Genomic DNA, 18,494 nt, shown 5'->3' with positions numbered 1-18,494 from the left:
CTGCTCATACCAGACTTTTATAGCATGTCATGATCCAGTTTGAAGAACACGATTTGCTCTTTGGACTTTCTGAATCTATGTACTAAAAGTCTTCACTGATGGTAGATTCTTGTTGGTACAAGCACAGTGAAATGACTATTCTACCCCAAACCGCAGATATTTGTCCAAAGTAAGGACCTGAATTTTCCACTTTTCATCCATTAGGTGGATGATCAGAACCTACTGATCATAGTCAAGCTAAAGAACTCTTTTCTTTTCCAAGCCCCGTGCTTCTAAGGATAGCTTTATGGGAAGAAAATCGATATAATAGATAGGTGTTTAACATGTATTCGCAACAACACTGTGGTGTGCATCTAGGAAATCTTTGAGATGAGCTAGCTGAATTTATAAAATATTGGAAGAGCAGAAAATAAATCCCTGATGGCAAGAAGACCTGGATTCCCAGACGAATTTTTCCCTGTTCTAGGCTCTTATAAAGGTGGGTCTTGGGTCTGGCAAAGACTAAAACAGCTTAGTTTTGGTCAAGTGCATAGAATCAAGACAATTCACCTATGTGTCTCTTTCAAGAGCTTTGTCAACCATACTTCGTAATATTGATAAAACATATCACATACACACATACTTGAGAGTAGCAAGTATACAGTCATTTATAAAGAAATGAAATATCCAGTCAGTTCATATATTAAACATTTAGAAATTTCAACAGCATAAAAGTAGTTGGAAGTGACTCGATTTTTCCAGGACTTGTTTCACTTCCTGCTCCCCAGTCTCTGCCACTACCTTTCGCGTCAGTACTCAGGCCTCTCTTTCCTGTCCCTGGCCTTTTTTTTAAGAGAATAAATGGTCCCCAAGGGCCTGGCCTTATTTATTCAGTCCCCAGAAGTCTCCCTCAGATTGCTCTGAGGTGGGTCTTTTGCACTAATGCAAATGTACAATCAGGTCACCCAAGGCGGGAGTCCTGCATAGGTCTGTAGCCCCTGGAAAGCAAGGAAATTAGAACAAAATCTTGTCCTTGATCTTGTTACAGTGGCCCTGGGTGCTCCCCTGTGCTTCTCTCACAGCTCGGCTTGTACCACTGCTTTCTTTGTACTTAAAAACCCAGTCAGGAACATTAAGAGGCCCCTGATTGGATTTTGTACTAAAGGAGGAAATTGAGATACTAATCAGGCCTTGGGGGATCACTGGGGAAACCCACATGCTCACAATCAAGTTCATGAGGAAAGCGAAGTGGAATAGACGCCAGTAAAAAAAATCCAGAGGGAATTAAAAACAACAACAACAAAAAACAACTTCCAGGAAATTAGAAATACATTTATGTTTTTGAAAGAAGGTTCCATTGTTTTTGTCCAAACACTTCCTAAAATCATAGAAGCGATTACATTCCTTAAATACCAGGACTTATTCAATTTAGAGACAAACATGAATGAGATCTTGTTCGGAGGTGTGACGAGATTTCTGACAGAAACATTTGGGAAAACATGGCTTTGTGTTTTATTTCCTTGAACTCTTAAGTTTCTGCACTTAGCACCAAAAGTTCACATCCTAAAAATAAAATAATACTTACATCAGTGATCAAGAAGACCATTTCCAAGTGGCCACCGGCCTCTTCGGGTTGAAATGTCAGGCAGAAACTCTCTTCCTTCCAAGTATTTGGTCCTGTCACTGTCCTGTCCCCAAGTGGGCTGCTGCTCCTCCGTTCTTCCCTGACCCGCATTTCACTGGGGCTTCCGAAGGCCCTGGCACATCACCCCATCATCCCTCACCCCACTCCCTTCTCAGTGTTCTCTCTTTCCCCCTGGGCCCCCTAACTTTCTCCCACTTTCCACCCCTACCCTTCCATTGCTATCATAGTGACCACCCCCCAGCACGACATGACCCCCCAACACCTGGAAGAGCCACCTGTCTCTTCACTGCAATTTGTTCTCAGACTTGACTGCAAGAGAGACCTTCCCACACTGGGGAAGAGAAGGGTGGGAGAGATGTAGAAATAACCTACTCAACCACTCAAATTCTTCACAGTTATTCTGCTTCATGTAACTTTAAATATGTCACAGTAAAGGGAAGAGCCAAGCTCAATGTGAAGAGAGCTATTTACTGGAGGAGAGTTCGATAGGAAAACTGCCTGGTCTGCGTTGGACTGTGATGCAAACAAGAATTTAACTTTTATTTGTGATAAGCAACTGAAATTTGAGAATATATTTGTTACTGCAGCAAAGCCTGGCCTAGCCTTGACTAACACAAACACTGGCATGGGGGGTGAAGTGCTGCTGTTAGAAAGAAAGAAAAGGGAGGGGAGGTAGGTAAGAAGGAAGAAAGGGCAGAGAAGGGAAAGGAAAAGACAGGAAAGAAAGAAAGGAAAAGACCCTAGCTTGGCGACCACGTATAAAATAGTGAGAAAATGGTTGTTAGAGGCTGTAAGGGTGATGATCCACGTTACACGATGGCAAAACATGTACAGTTCCCATGGACGTAACGCAAATGATGTAACAAATGAACTTAGAGCCTTAGGGGAAGAGATGGGAAAACAAAATATTAGCAGCAGGTGATGGTTGCTATTCGCTGTTTTGCTCAGTATTATAAGTGAGCGCAGAAAAGGATTGGCAGGTTTATAAACAGGAATAAAAGGAAACCGAGAAAGTAAAAACCCAGGGTCTCGTAGGGATGGGAGATGAAGCTGCTTCTTAACCCCAAACTGTGAAAATAAAAATTGCAATATATTTTGAAGGACAAAGGCCTATTAAAACAGAGCCTTGCAACAAGAATCAAACAGAAGGCATGACCAGTACACCCACAGTTGAAAACGCGAAATGAATCAGCTTATGCACAGGATGTCCTTTCAATTGCATGGAATAGCCCAGAGAAATGGTTCAACTACTGTTCATGGTTCTCTCTTCAGTGACTGTTAGGCCCTGGGCCTTCAACCTTCTTCAGGTGGGAAGCAGGCTGAGAAACTTCTTGGACTTTGGCTATAGTCAAGGAGGATAACAGAAAAGGAATACTTCCCCAGGGTGGGAGGTCACAAGAAATGATGGACTCAGGGCATCTCCCAGAGAATCAGGGCGTCAGGGAGCAGAGGACCCTCCCAGTAAATGCCCAGTAGGCTTCGGTATTGCTGTGGATCTCCAACGCCAAACATTGTCATCTCTTCCCTTTCTGAACGGGAGGGTTATAATGATTATCTTGTGGTTTGGGTGTATGTTAGATGCTGTATTTTGGGGGTGTGCTGGTCTTTACAGTGCCCCCTGGCCTGCTGTAGAGACTGGCATATGTCATGCAGAGAGCCTGGCTTCGAGCTTGAGACCATGACTGCTGGGACATCTGGTCATCTCTCTGGGTGGGGAGGGTGAGCATATTTTGCCTTTTGCCTGAAGGAGGAGAATGAATCATATTTTTGGTGATTAAAAAAGCAAATTGTGGTAGTCATGTTTTCAAGAAGTGTTTCTGGCCTTTCAGTTCCTGGGCACATGGGATTGTATTTCCCGTTGGGCAGGGTTTTGTGATGAGTCCCAGTGAACTGTTGGCGGGTGTGTGGGGGTGGGGGTGCATTTCATTAACAGTGCGAGACCCACAGCACACCTGCTGTCCTGGTCCGAACGGTGGCTGCTCCTTCAGCCCCGTCCGGAACGAGGACGGAGCGGGGCCAGCCCACCCTGGATCACACATGAGGAGTGGTTTGTTGGTTTAAGCCAACGAGATTTTGGGTTTAGTGGTAACATCATCTATTCTGCCGACATGCATCATTTAGAACTGCTAACTGATGCATCCTGCATAAGAAAGCATGAATCACTGTGAAGAGTGAAGGCACTGGAGCCTAATGTGCTAGAATTTCAATACCTATCTCCACTACTTACTAAGCCTTATTTTTCCCATTTGTGAAATAGGGATAATCACTGTATTGGTTTCCTGGGGCTACCATAAATTACCACACAGTCAGTGATTTAAAACAACAGGGATTTATCCTCTCAGCGTCCTGGAGCCCAGGGGTTCAACATCAGTTCACTGGACAGAAATCAAGGTGTTGCGAGGGCCTCCCTAGGTGGGAGGCTCTAGGGGAGGGTCTGTCCTTTGCCCGTTTCCCTGGCTGATGGCTGCCAGCGCTCCTTGGTTTGTGGCGGCCTCGCTCCAGTCCCCGCCTTGTCTCCTCATTGCTGTGTCTCTCTTCTGCGACACTTGTGATTAGATTTAGGGCCCACCTGGAAAATCCAGGATGATGATGATGATGATGATAATGACATCGATGGTCCTTACTCACATCTGCAAAGACCCTTTTTCCTTTAAGGTAATGTTGACAGGTCCCAGGGTTAGGACCTGAGATCTTTGGGTTGCCATTATTCAGTCTACAACAGCAACTACGCCTACCTCAAAGAGGGTTTCGAGGATTTAAATGAGGTAACACAGCCCTGGCCAGTTTGGCTCAGTGGTTAGAGCGTCGACCTGCGGTCCCGAGAGGCCCGGGTTCGGTTCCCGCTAAGGGCACATACCTCGGTTGCAGCTTGTCCCCGGCCCTGGTTGGTCGTGCGGGTGGCAGCCACTCGATGTGTCCCTTTCACATCGGTGTTTCTCTCTCTCTCTCTCTCTCTGTTCCTGTCTCTCCCTCCCATTCTACCTGAACAAAAAAGGAAAAAATGTCCTCGGGTGAGGATAAAATAAATAAATAAATAAATAAATGAGATAACATATAAGGCAGCTGTTAAATATTAGTTATGCACTTATTCAATCAGTAAATATTAGTTATGCATTGTCATATGAATGTATCATGTTTCCCTAAAATGTCAAGTCTTAAGATACTAAGTCACTATTTCAGCCCTCAGAATTCACACAGTAGGTGCCTCATAACAGTTAAAGAGTTATTAAGCTCATCCTGGCCAGTTTTGCTTAGTGGTTAGAGCTCCGGCCTGGGGACCAATGAGTCTTGGATTGGATTCTGGTCAAGGGCACGTACCTTGTTTGCAGTTCGTACCCATCCCTGGTCAGGGTCATGCAGGAGGCAGCCAGTCAATGTGCCTCTCTCACGCTGATGTTTTTTTTTCTCTCTCTCCCTCCCTCCCACTCTATCTGAAAATAAATAGAAAAATATCCTCTGATGAGAATTTTTAAAAAAGAGGATCTTAAATTGTGTAGTTATGGCTTGAAATCTATTCTTGCTTTAGAACTAACAGTTTTGGGCAGTGAAAACAGATAGTAAAGGCATGATTTGGGGGTACAAATTAATTTGTATACTGAACACTTTGGCCACCAAAGAGCCCTCTGATTTCTAAATAGTCTTTAGAAAGAAAAAAATATAATTTTCTTTTTTACCCCCTTGGGTTTTTCTTTTTCTTTTTTCAGATGTGAAAAACTAAATCTTAGGCTAAAACATAATTACCTATTCAAAAACACTATTTTTGAAACTCTTGTCTTAAGAAATGGTCAAGGCATTATTTGGATTTAGCGTGTTAAAAAAAATAAATCTTCCAGCGTCAGAAATGTTATTAGTCAGTGGGAGCACAATAAAGAACGGCGGGGCAATAAACTACGTGGAGCCTAAGCCTCCCGCTATTTTCTACACCATGTTAATACTGATGCAAATTGACTAGGATTTCGGTGCCTGGTAGTTGGGGCTCTGGGAATATGTGCCCCCCAGTCCCTCCTCTGCTGAGCCCTGCCATTAATCACCACTTGCCTGTCTGGAGATCTCCCACGGTTTGGTCACGGCTCCAAGGTCACAGGCTGTCATTAACATTGATCTGAAAAACAGAACCAAACAAAACAGCCTGAATAATCTTTTGTTGCATTGCTAAACAAACCTGTCCTAGATACATAAATAAATAAAACGGAACGGAGGCAAGCTCACATCTTCTTTTCCTCAACAAGGGAAGCAGTGTTTGTGGTCCCCATGTCTAGCATCTCCATCCTGTGGCCATGCAGCTCAGGAGGACAAAGCTCCCACACTCCCTCCTCGCTGTCCTTTGTTTCGTCTGCAGCACATGGAGGAAAGCAAAGCACGACTTTCTCTACACCTGCGCTAAGCATGCTCTGCCTAAAAGAATGTGTCACGGACAGTGCTTTATATTTTTGACTATCAGCAAGGGAATCAGTATATAATACTGTGTACATAGCTGATGAATCTAATGACCAGTTTATCACTGACTGATAGGAACGGAAGAAAACCCACCCCAAAGAGGCGAGGCACACACCACATGCGAAGCTCCCTTTCTCTCTTCTCTATGGAGCTAAGATTTAAGGGTGAGGGTCACTGTTTCTCTCCAGTTTACTACCCGGCTACAACCATGTTTTATAAGTAGTATGAAGAAACATTCAGCTATAGCTTTCATGAATGTGAGCATGCAAGAAAGCACAGGAAAGATTGAGTCAGAATTTTGAGGAGCAGATTGCTATTGGGTTTCACTAGAATTCACACTGAACCATGGATAAAACATGGGGACAAGTCAAACTGCAGAGAGCTCTGGCGCTTATAATTCAATGTGGTGGGAAAGGGAAAAACAAAGTATACTCTTTGTTCCAAATCTGCTTTCTTTGTACTAAGAGCAGCAGTAGGTGATGAAAAGTAGTGACGGGTCTGAGCTGAGAAACCACGTCTTGGTCAGCTCCGTTTGGAAGAAAGGGGGTGTTGTTCCAGGTCAGAAGGCGGTCCTGACGTCAGGTGTTAACATTTCATAGCCCGCCGGTTCCAGGGCCTTGCAAACGTCTGCTTCCCAGATGGCAGAGCATGCCTAGATGGTAGTGGGGTTTGTGTAACTTCTCCGGGAACCCCCTCTAGGGAACAAGGCCGAGTCAGGCAAACTAGGTGGTTCAGAGCGCAGCCAGCACGCCGGCATCAGCAGCCCTCTCGGAGCCGGGGGGCATCTGCCCCAAACGCCCCTGTGCTAAGTGACACTATCCACCAGTCTATTCTTCAAGCTTGATCTTCTGTAACAAGCACTTCAGAAGCTCATAGTCTGCCTGTCTCTGTACTGGGTGCCTTACCAACTAACTCCCAACTAAATGGATCATCACAACCTTCTGATCCTATTTACTGAAAGCTAAATGCAAACATGGATGGGTTAAGTCACTTCCCCAAAGCGAGTAAAGGATTCAGGGTTCAGTGCTTTTCATAAAGCTAGCAGACCCCCTCTTGCTGCACTCGGATGCTTCTCATTTTAGGGTCTGTGGGTACTAGATGGGTACAAAACTGTAGGCAATGCGCTGGGCTTTGCACTCTCTCTCCTGGGCAGGAAATAATCTCTCTAAACTTGCCTATTTGTACCATAACTTGGATAATTACTTAGGTTCCATTTGCTTAATTTGAAGCTTACTTCTCAAATTCACATTCATATCTCCATTAATCAGTTAATCAATAAGTTCATTGGGTATCTGCTAGGTGCTCTAATGATGATCATTCTAACAGCTACCATTCGTTGAGCAGACCTACCTGTAGGAATACTATTATTATGTCTATTTTACAAAGCAAATAGTGTTTTGTGTTCCTTGTTCAGAAAGGTTAAGTAGCTTGCCCAAGGTCACACAGCTAAGAAGTATCAAAGCTAAAATTGTTATCCGTAAAGTCTGACAAGAGTCTCTACTTCCAATGAACACTTGGCAATGGAGCAGAAGGTCTATACAGAGAAGGACGACAGAAAAGGGCTGGGTGGGAGGATGCTGGAGGGTCTGAAACCTTTATCTGATTGGCATTGGGGAGTCAATTAAGGTTGAGGGCTCAGGACATGGCTAGAACTTCAAGGATAGAAGTGGTGGACATGAAAACAGTTTGAATAAGGAGAGGACAGAAGCAGGGAGACCAGTTGACAAGCATAAACAGTCAGAAAAGGTGAGGGCCTACAACAAAGAAGGGCAGGGAGGCTGGAAGGACCAGGGCAGGGTGGGAGATTCCACAGGAAGAACCGAGGGAGGAAAAAGAACAGTTTTATCTTGTTTTTTTTTGGATCGAGCCTCTACATGAAGTGAAAGGTCTTTTTAGGGAAGAGAGTGGGGAGGGAGTTTGTACCAACAGTTTTGGTCTCGAGATCTGCGCAATTCTGCTCCAATTTACAGTTAAGTGGTGTCAACCTGCTCAGAACACTCAGACGGATGAATGGTCAGGCATGAGGAGGGCACAACTGTCCTCAGTGGGCTGGGTGAACACGGTACCTGGACACCTGACCCTCATTGCAAGTCATTTCTATCATGCCTCTCCTCTATGCCAAGAGTAGTTCAATAAGGATATTTATTGATTTGTTCTCTAGTTTTAAAACAATTAGCAACCTAAAAGGAATAAATTTTTAATTTTCAAGATACACTCAAATTCAGTAAAAGATTTCATGCATGAACTGAATTTTGCACATACCAAACAAAAATATTCCACCTTGCAGTTTGTACTCTGTGTCACTGTTTTAAACTAGAAATGCAAATAAAACCCCCAAATGGTCACGTAAAATGACAGAACTGAAGTACTCAAGTTGTGTATTTTCCATCCTTACCATCACCACGCTCTTGTTGTTTGTTCTGAATATACTGTTTAGAAGCAGGAACGTGACATTCCCAAAGGTTGGAGGCACAAAGGACACCTGAGCCAGGGCAGACGGCTCTGAACCAATAGGAACTAACTCTTAAAAGTGTGTCCACCTGTGCCAGGAGCTGATGTATACCTGGGCGTCCTTGGAATTGACTTACATGTATGATACATTTACAATGAATGGATAAGAAATAATGTGCTCATTTGAAGCTTTCATATAAATTATTTTGATACTCCACAGTAACATCAGCAATTATATACAACTGGTACCAACAAAAGATTTTTCCCAGGAACAGTATCTCATCATCGACATTGTTGCACATGGTGATGATAAAAAGCTGACTGATTTTTAGTTGGTTTTATTTATTTTTTTTAAATTCTGTAGTACAGTGCTCCCCCAGAGGCCCCGCCCCCAGTGCGCGTGGTCAGTCTCACCATGAGATGGGAAAGGGAGGGCAGAGCTGGGGGAGGGAGGGCATCTCCCGGAACACCTCTATTTTACACTCTATGCTTCCAGGGAACATTTTTTTTTACCTATGGGGTCCCCTGCCAGAAGTATTTGAGAGCCTCTGCAGGAGAATCTCCGGTGGATATGAAGAACGAGCACGGGCGTTGCAGGAGCTGTGCTCAGAAGGGGCCAGGCCCAAGAAATCGCGAGAGTGGGAGTCACTTGAGAAGAAATGGCAGCTGACACTGAGGATGCTCAGCAACGAGAATACCAAACACAGGCCCTGGGGGATAGTTACCTTTAGGCGGCCGTGGGAGGTGGAAGCCTGGAAGAGGACAGAGAGGACAAGGAAGAGTCGGAAAGAAAGGAGAAAACCCTAAAAAGCATGGCTTTGTAGAATCCAACATAAGCAGGGGTCAGTGAAGAGCTCAAGGAAGCTGAAGAGAACAAAGGCTGTAGAATTAGATTCTTGGCAATTGACTGACGACTCTCAAAGGGAGCAGAAATTACACTCATAGGCTAAATTCCTCTGTACAGCAGCGGCCAACTACTAGGCAACTACTGCTCTGTGCTACCTCTGTATTTTGGAATAAGAGATGTAGCAATAAGAGATGATGAGGTATGAACACGAGAAGAATTCCAAGGCACATAGTTGAATGAACCAGTTCAGGTTAATCTATAAATATAGACTTTATGTTAAAAGAGACACACATTTCCACTGGTTAGTATGTAGTAGTCTTCCTCTGGGTACACACGTGTGCATATGCTTTGGAAAGGTCTGGAAAGATACTAGGATGGGGAACAGCACAGCAAGGCAGCAGCATGGGAACGGAAGTGACGCTCGAAGGAGAATTTGGGGTTCATCCGGAACGTTTTAGTTTGTTCCAGAAAAATATGTTCGGAATGAGAAGTGACTGAAGGGAAGGACTGCCTCACAAGAAGTTAAGAGGCATGTGAGCGGAGTGTGTTGAAGGGAAGGAGAGAACTGTGATCGGACCTTGCGAAGAAGCTCGATTTCAGGGATGATTTTTTGGCTGAGGAGCTGGAAGCGTGTTTTTAGAAAAGTCACAATGGAAAAAACAACAGATTTTGAAAATAGAAGTCACGAGGGTGCAATGGCTACAGCAAGGTCGGGTGCGGGTGGGGGAGGTGGAGGGACTGGAATTAGGACGCACGTGGAGGTGCTGGAAGGTCCTCCTGCCTCGGGAAGGACGTAGGAAAGGCCTGTGGGGTCACAGGGCAGGTGGCCCTGGAGCGGGGCGAGGAGCCAGCTGGGGGGGCGGGAGGCGGGGGCGCGAGCGCGGGCGGCAGAGCTCTGGCCCCCGGGTGGGTGCATGTCCTGGAGCAAGCACGGGAGACGGGTCTGCGGGGCCCCACTCGGGTCATTCCGGCGGCTGTCGAGCAGACACAGCGAACCCACCATCCTGGCCTCACAAGTTTCCCCAGGACCAGTCAGCCGCAGGGATAAGACAGCCAATGTGTGAGGATGGGCGAGGGGGCGGGGGGCCAGGGTGTGAGAGAAGTGGTGCCCCCCGCGTAGTCACCCCCAGCGTGGTGCCCCCCCAGCGTGGCGCCCCCCCCAGCGTGGCCCCCCCCAGCGTGGCGCGCCCCCCCAGCGTGGCGCGCCCCCCAGCGTGGTGCCCCCCCAGCGTGGCGCCCCCCCCAGCGTGGCGCCCCCCAGCGTGGCGCGCCCCCCCAGCGTGGCCCCCCCCAGCGTGGCGCGCCCCCCCAGCGTGGCGCGCCCCCCAGCGTGGTGCCCCCCCAGCGTGGTGCCCCCCCCAGCGTGGTGCCCCCCAGCGTGGCGCCCCCCCCAGCGTGGCGCCCCCCCCCCAGCGTGGTGCCCCCCGCGTGGCGCCGGCGGTGGTTCACACGCCGCATAGAAAAGACGGGTCGCGCGTCCTTTCCGAACACCCAGGGAAGTCCTGTGCGAAGTCTAGAGCAGACGTCTAGTTCCACCGCCAGAATGGTTCCGACTGGCTTTCTACCTGCAGGCCTGTTGTCTCTACGGAAAAACAAGTGTTACCCCTCCGCTGTCCTTGATTCTGTGCACCTTCGTGTTCCGTGGCTCAGAAAGCCCTCTCCCGGGGGCTAACCGGCCTGCCCGCCTTCTCTGGAACAAGATGAAGTCATGGCTTGCTGAAACAACCCATCTGAATTCATTTCTAATTTCAGTGTAAATTTATGGAGAGGAGGCAAAAACATAATACATTAGGAGGCAAAAAGGCATTGCCTGTCTTTTCTCTAATTCTTCAACTAATCTCTGCCTGCTTGAGTGGAAGCTGAGATTTGTCACTTTAAACGCCACTTGTGTGCGCTGCCAGGACAGCAGGGCTAAATCTTCCAATAATGAGGAAACGCGAAGAGGGGCTTTCTCTCACCGAAATACATCACGATGGGTTTGGATGTTCCAGTCGTATTCTCCTTTGCTGACGAGTTCAAAGAATTCAGTTCTCCTCCTGCACAGAATCAAATGAAGAGAGAAAAAAAGCACACCTGGAATGAAATTTGTCAGTCTGCGGGTGACATAAACACATTTCTGGGAAAATATAAGACCACCCGAACCAAGTAACTTAATATTTGAAATCTTGAGGCTAAAGCACTATCAAAATAAATCACTTTGTAAAAATGTTGAGGCTTCAAGGAAAAGGCACCATCGTTTCTGAATGTATTTACAACAGAGACGATTATTGAGCCATAAAACAGAAAACAGTGCAGTCCTGCATTGAGGAGTACTTGCAGGCCGCACTGTGGCTCAGGAAGTCAGAGAAGAAAGGCGAGGACAAATAAAACGCGGGAACAGTTTTGCAATGTTCTCATTCAATGTAGAACTGAGCTGTATGATGATCCAAGATAAGAAACTCCCTGGTAGTAAATTCAGGACAAATACTTTTTTCTAGGTAAGAAAATAACTAGTTCAGCACTTCAGTGTTTAAACACATATGCTAGAGTAAAAAATAACTGTGTTTAAACAATGGGTCGGTCACTTACTTGATGTGCAACTTTGGGAAGTTACTTAAACCCCCTGAACCTCAATTTCCCAACCTCTAATATGGGGGTTAGACTTGCTAACTCACAGAGTTATCGTGAGGATTACTTGAGATGACATATGGATACATTTAGCATAGTGTCTGCACCTTTAAGTGCTGGGTACACACTTGGGACTTTATTTCTATAGAGAAAAAGCAAAAAAATAAAAATAAATGACATCACCATCTTAATTCTTTAAGAATTATCTACCATAGTTTCACCTTCTTGTACTTCCTAATGAGAGATATTTAAAGGAGCCAGACATACCATCTCTCGAAGTGCGTTCCACAAAATACTAGTCTTAGGAAGTACTCCATGTAAAGGTACTTCCTGGCCCAGTGGGTTTGAGAGATGTTGCCTGAATATACCTTTCTTGGAGAGTCACCACCCACATTAGCCTTTTGAAGTCTCTGATAGAAAGAAAGCCTATGTAAGCTTACTTAACCATAGAATTCCATATGACTGATGTTTTAAGGAATACACTTTGGAAAATACCACCACATCATTTATGGTGGAAATCAGGGTAGGGTCTTCGACACTTTGTAATGACTCATTGTAATTTGAGGAACAAAAGACAAGATGCAGAGTGCAATCGACTCCCCTGTTGCTGGCCTGGGGTGCCCATCATCAGCTCACCAATTATATGGACTTCTTGTCACCTGGTCAGACTGATTACTCAAATTACCCGAAAGGAAGAAATTCAGAAAGACAAATACATGGCTCACTTCCTTATTTGAGACACAAAGACAGGTCCTGGATCCGTTTATTCAAGTGAACACAGGTCAAGGCCATACCACAGTATGGGGTAATCTCCAGAAAAACCTCATAGCAACTGGCTGAGAGGGCACCGCACAGTTGCATGGAAGGTCCCCATCCTCCCCTCTTTGGTGTGCAGGTGTGTACGCATCTTTTCTTCTTATAACTTTCCCATTGTTTTAGTTGCCCCCTCCCTTCCTTATGACCACAGTCACGCCTTGTTCACATGATCACCATGCCTGTGAACTGGAATAGAAAGGAAAGTGGTGGAATGCAAAGAACCCAGGACTCACACTGACCTGGGCTGAATGCTGACTGTCACTCACTCACTGTGTGGTCCTGGAGAGTCCACATTGCTGAGCCTCAGTCTCCAGCTTTGTGGTGAGCATTTGAGATAAGCCACATTAAGTGTTGGCACTCCATACCTGACCGCCATGGTTACTATGTAAATACTATTAATAGTATTGCTACCAACAATACTAAAGAATGGGCCGACTGGACTAAATGGAGACTGAAGATGTCATCAAGTTCTTTCTTCTCCCTGAATGGATATTAGTCTCCTGGTTCAACAAATATTTACTAAACACCTACTCTGTGCCAACTTTTTGGACATAAGACATGGTTGCAACCTTTGGACACCTCTGAGTTCAGCAGGGGTGATCAACAAGTCAATAGGTAATGCCCCTTCAAAAGTGATATGAATGGTAATACTAATAATGCTGGCACTAGAGTGAGGTGAGGAAAGCACTTACCTTGGGCACAAAATGTTAATGGGTGCCCAAACTCAGTAATCAAGACAAATGCGGTATATATATATATATATATATATATATATATATATATTCAACATAAACACACACACACACAAATCCATGAACAAAATATCAAAATCTTTTCAATGAAGATGGGATCTGACCCTGCACTTGCATGACTGACCTCACGCGCCTTCCCCTAGTCCCTGCCTTGATGAGGCTAATATTTACTGGGTCCTTATGATGTCCCCCAGGCAGACTTTATCTGGGTTCTGTCATTTTACCCACATTACTGACCCTGGGTAGGTAGGTTACTTAACCTTGCTGGGCTTCAGTTTTCTTATCAGTAAAGAGTAATATTAATGGGATCTACATTGTTAGGGTTGGTGGGAAGATTCAGTAAAATTGTTTATGTAAAACACTTCACAGAGTGCCTGGCACATAGTAGGTGCTCAGTAAGGATTAACGAGTTGTTGAGCTCAGAAGGGTCAAGTTAGCTGGCCCAGTGGTTCACAGCTGGTGTCAGCTGGGCTACAAACACAACCCAGGCAGCTAAGATACGGCCCCAGTGTCCTGGAGCACAGAGGAAGGCACTTAGCTTAGCTTGGAAAATCACATAAAATCAGGGAAGGCTTTCTGAAATAGCATGTCATCACCCTGTCATCATGTACCTGGGTGTGATTTCAGTCCTAGCTAGTCTAAAAAAATCACCAGAACGCTAGCTCCATGAGGACAAGAGCCTGGGCAACTTTTGTTTGCTCCTGGATCCCCAGAGTCTTACAACAGTGCCTGACATGCAGGAGGTTAATACATATTTGTTGAATTGATGAATGAAAGAAAAAGATGATCTCATAAGACTATTCACTTAAAAACATAGCTTTTCCGCCACTGATTTTACCTAGATTCCAGTTGTTCTGGGGTCTTCACAGTAGCCATTTGGAGAGATTGGAGATAAGAAAACAACATAAAATCTATCCAAGAAAAGCCCTGCCAGATTCTTGAAGACTAGATTTTAACTTAAACCATGAGGACAACATAGCAAGTTGTGGGAAATTTAAGAACACCATTGTCTGACCTTCCTTCCACTGACTATTGTTATTATCTGCCGAGAGTGTGTTAGAGGTATGAGACATATGTTTTTGATGCAAAGTGGAGGCAGATTATCTAGATGGCTAACTCAATGCAGAATATATATATTTAAAATACAAATATGGCATGCCAACCAAACAGCACTATAAGAATAAATTCCCCAGTGATGGGAAGTTTAATAGCTAGAGTTGCTGGTGTGAAAGTCTTAAATCAGCTGAACCCAAAATCAGTCCATGGGTTTCCCATCACATTATAAAAAGCTGGATTTTATTGCATCAGAACAAATGGGAATATCCACTATCCCCAGGGGATGGTGGATAGAGGAGGGCAGGAAACCTTTTTTCATAGGGCACAGAAAAATATGGCATACTAGTTTTATTCCCCCCACCACTGACAAAACTTCGCAATTTCTTGATAGGCTGTATTAATTCTGGCATCCCAAGGCTTGGCCATGACCTCAGAAGGTGACAGAAGACTTCCTGCACACCATAGTTTCAAGATAAACCTGGGAAAAGTCCAGTCACTGGTAGAGCCATGTACATCCTACATCTAGTAACGTATTCGGTTACACAAATGCCAAATAGATATTTTAAAGTTGAAACCAAAGCGATCATTTTCATAAGGCTGCAGAAGGATTTTTGAAGTGATGACATACATTCACGTAACAATATATTTACTCTATTTTACAAGCTATAAAATTACACAGTGGACATAGAGAATCTACCTATTCCCCGTCCAGCTGTACCCATCTGCTGAGGCCCCTGTGCCTCTCTGCTCTGCTGCTTCGACCTCCCCCTGCCCCCCGCATCACATGATGGCCATTTCTCAACTTTGCATAAATCACCTTCACATAGAGCAGTGGTTCTCAACCTTCCTAATGCCGCGACCCTCTAATACAGTTCCTCATGTTGTGGTGACCCCCAACCATAAAATTATTTTTGTTGCTACTTCATACTGTAATTTTGCTACTATTATGCCTTAGGCGACCCCTGTGAAAGAGTCGTTTGACCCTCAAAAGGGGTCGCGACCCACAGGTTGAGACCGCTGACATAGAGCTTTATAATTTTACTCAGTCAACTATACATAATATTGCTCTGCATGATTTAAACTTTTATAAATGGTATTGTAGTGTATGTATTCGTTGGCAACTTGCTTTTTCTTGCTCAGTGTTTATGAGATCCATTCATGTCACCATGTGTAGTTCTGGGCCATTATTCATCACTGCTGTGTGGTATTCCATGTATCAGTACATCCCTGTCTACTTACCCATTTTCTGATGGTAAAAATTTAGATTATTTCCAGGTTTTTTTTAACTATTATATGCTGTTCATAGCAGCATTATATACAATGCTGCTATGAACATCCTTGTACACATATTTTTGTGAATCTGTGCAAGTTTTCTGTCTCTCTCTCTCTCTCTCTCTATACACACACACACACACACATATATAAATACCTATATTACATATAGATATATTGCTTATGTATATGTAAAGTTACTGTGTCATAGGATGATTTATTTTCTATGTTTGAGTTTTTATTATAATTATAGACTGCCAGAAGTATACAGGGTGGGGCAAAAGTAGGTTTACAATTGTGATTACACGAAACACAGTTTATTCCTGTATTATTATTTATTAATGATTGTATTGATTTCCATACAAAAACTGTAAACCTACTTTTGCCCCACACTGTACAAAATCTTTGAAGAAATTCTGCTGTAATTCTGTCATTTTATAGTCGAGGAAATTCCAGGTGAAGGAAGATGAGGTTGAGTTGCCCAGGGTCCGAGGGCAGTTTGGGGAAGGTCTAGGTAGATTCTAGGTCCCCAGCCTCTCAGGTCTGGCCTCGGAGACTGTCTTTGCAGATGATGTGCAGATGGACTTGGGCCAGGGAGCCGTGTGCGTGGTGAGGACACGGCAGCCGTGGCTGAGCCCCTTCCCGCGATGTCCGGCCTCGCTGGCTGCCGTGCCAGAGCCGAGTGCCGCGCAGGCACCGGGCAAAGGGGGTGCCCAGAGAAGAGGGCCCGGGCCAGGGTGGAGGTCCATGGCTCCAGGTGGTTTACTCCTGACCTCCTCCTTTGTAACGATCATTACAAAACAACAATGTGATATTTGCTGAGATTTTAAAAACTGAATTTGCCCACACAGTCCTTTAGCCTCTGTGTGTGTGTGTGTGTGTGTGTGTGTGTGTGTAGATTTTACAGAGTCAACAGCATGAACATATGTATCCACAAAGTTATATAAGACTCCCTGGATCCGTACTCCTCTGCCATGAGGAACCATACCATTACCGTCTCAAGCAGATCATTGGTTTTCAAGGACAATGGTAAAGTACCTGAGCTAGTGAAAAGCAACTTACTGGAAAATCTCATTTATAATCAGATATGTTTTTATTAGGCTTTTATCCTGCTCTCTTGACATATGATCCACTCAGAAAAATAGCAGCCTTTACAAAAGCATCATTTGAACAGAACTGCTAGAATTATCCTCAAAAATAATTCTAAAGATTGGTTACCAGTCACCCATCAGTACATTGAAAATCTTTCTGGCTTGTAATTTATCTGCAAGTCACCTTTTATTTGTAAAGTGAGAAATCATCATTCCTGTGTATGTTTAAATCAGGACTATTTTTGTAAATTTATATATCTGTGCATATATATATATTTATATACACATATATATACTTATATACTTTTTTTAAAAAAATCTATCTATTTATTTAACTTCCTGAATCTAAGAGTCAGAGTCCATGGACGTTAGGAAGGCTTTACTGTTGAGATGGCAAATCATGATTGTGACTCTCCTGCGAGTTCGGCTCCAGAACCATGAGGCGGGGTGGCAGGAGCGTGCGGGTGGCGGGGGCAGGTGCGGGGAGGAGCTGGGTCTTTGTTCTTCCGGTGTTCCCGCAGCTCAGCCAGCAGACAAATGGAACACGTGCCTGCTAAATGTGGATGCTGGAGGGATTCTGGACTCTGGGAGTAAAAGTGCCACAGCGGAATAGAAAATTAATATGCAGATGTTAACTTGAGTAATTCTGAGTAAAGAAATGAAAGCCATATATTTAATTTGGAAAACGAATGATGCCCCTGCTTGAGTAGTCTGATAATACAAGGACTAGCTAAGAATGAAACGGCCCGTCTGATGCTGTGCTAATGTTGACAGCGTGATTGAAACTGGCAAGATGCAGGAAAAAGAAAGACTAGAGTGATTTTCAATGTTGAAAATGGCAGAAGACTAGACAACACAATGGCCGAACCATTAGTTCAGTTAAACCATAGTCTGCAGGTGGAAGTGGTTTAGGGCCTTGCCCGATGGTACGCGCCCCGGTGGCCCCTGCGTTGACTTTGCAGGCCTTGTCCTGCTTTGGTGTTACTGCTTTTCTCTCTTCCCCACTGGGCTCTGAATCCCTGAAGGCCAGACGCACGGCTTATCTACCTCTTCATTCCCAGCAACTAGCACAGAAGCTAGCATAAAGACAGAATAATGTGTTAGTGGATGAGTTTCTCATTTTTTATACAGTTGCAATATCAGGTGGATGGGAAAATGGAGATGATTATGTGTAAAGATGCTTTGAAATGCTCCCAGAAGTACCACAATATTTCTTCCATCAACTGGCTACAAGGCCTGCTGTTCTGGTGGGTTAACTTATCAGGCTCTGTTAAAATACAAGTGTTTGTGGAAGAGCAATGGGTTAATCCCTGTAAGTCATCACACCTTACTACACATCAGTCTGTCTTCTTCCTTTCCAATGTAGTGGCTAGTTGAGAGCAGGCAGCTGTGGAACTTGAAAAAACTGAACATAGTGGACTCCTAATAACATTTGTTGAATGAATGAATATTCCTGTCTGCTTAGGAAAAGAAACATTTGTTGGGTTCTTACTGTATTTAAAAAAAATAAATTGTTCAAGATATTAATCTAATTTTTAAAA

At 44.5% G+C, this 18,494-nt stretch overlaps 1 protein-coding gene across 1 annotated transcript in view; it reads right to left on the bottom strand.

Annotated features, from left to right (window-relative positions):
- PDE11A (phosphodiesterase 11A) overlaps positions 1 to 18,494 on the bottom strand; it is a 332,237-nt gene that overhangs the window by 32,705 nt on the left and 281,038 nt on the right. The window contains exons 16-17 of the mRNA XM_036253345.1: positions 11,318 to 11,395; positions 5,663 to 5,726 (exon numbers count right to left, since the gene is read on the bottom strand). Of these exons, the coding sequence (XP_036109238.1) occupies positions 5,663 to 5,726; positions 11,318 to 11,395 (142 nt within the window). The remainder of the gene's footprint in view (positions 1 to 5,662; positions 5,727 to 11,317; positions 11,396 to 18,494) is intronic.

The sequence above is a fragment of the Molossus molossus genome, unplaced genomic scaffold (genome assembly GCF_014108415.1).
Source record: "Molossus molossus isolate mMolMol1 unplaced genomic scaffold, mMolMol1.p scaffold_m16_p_11, whole genome shotgun sequence".
Classification (NCBI taxonomy): Eukaryota; Metazoa; Chordata; class Mammalia; order Chiroptera; family Molossidae; genus Molossus; species Molossus molossus.
Note: the sequence above shows the minus strand (reverse complement) of the source record. Positions and strands in the feature narration are given on the sequence as shown.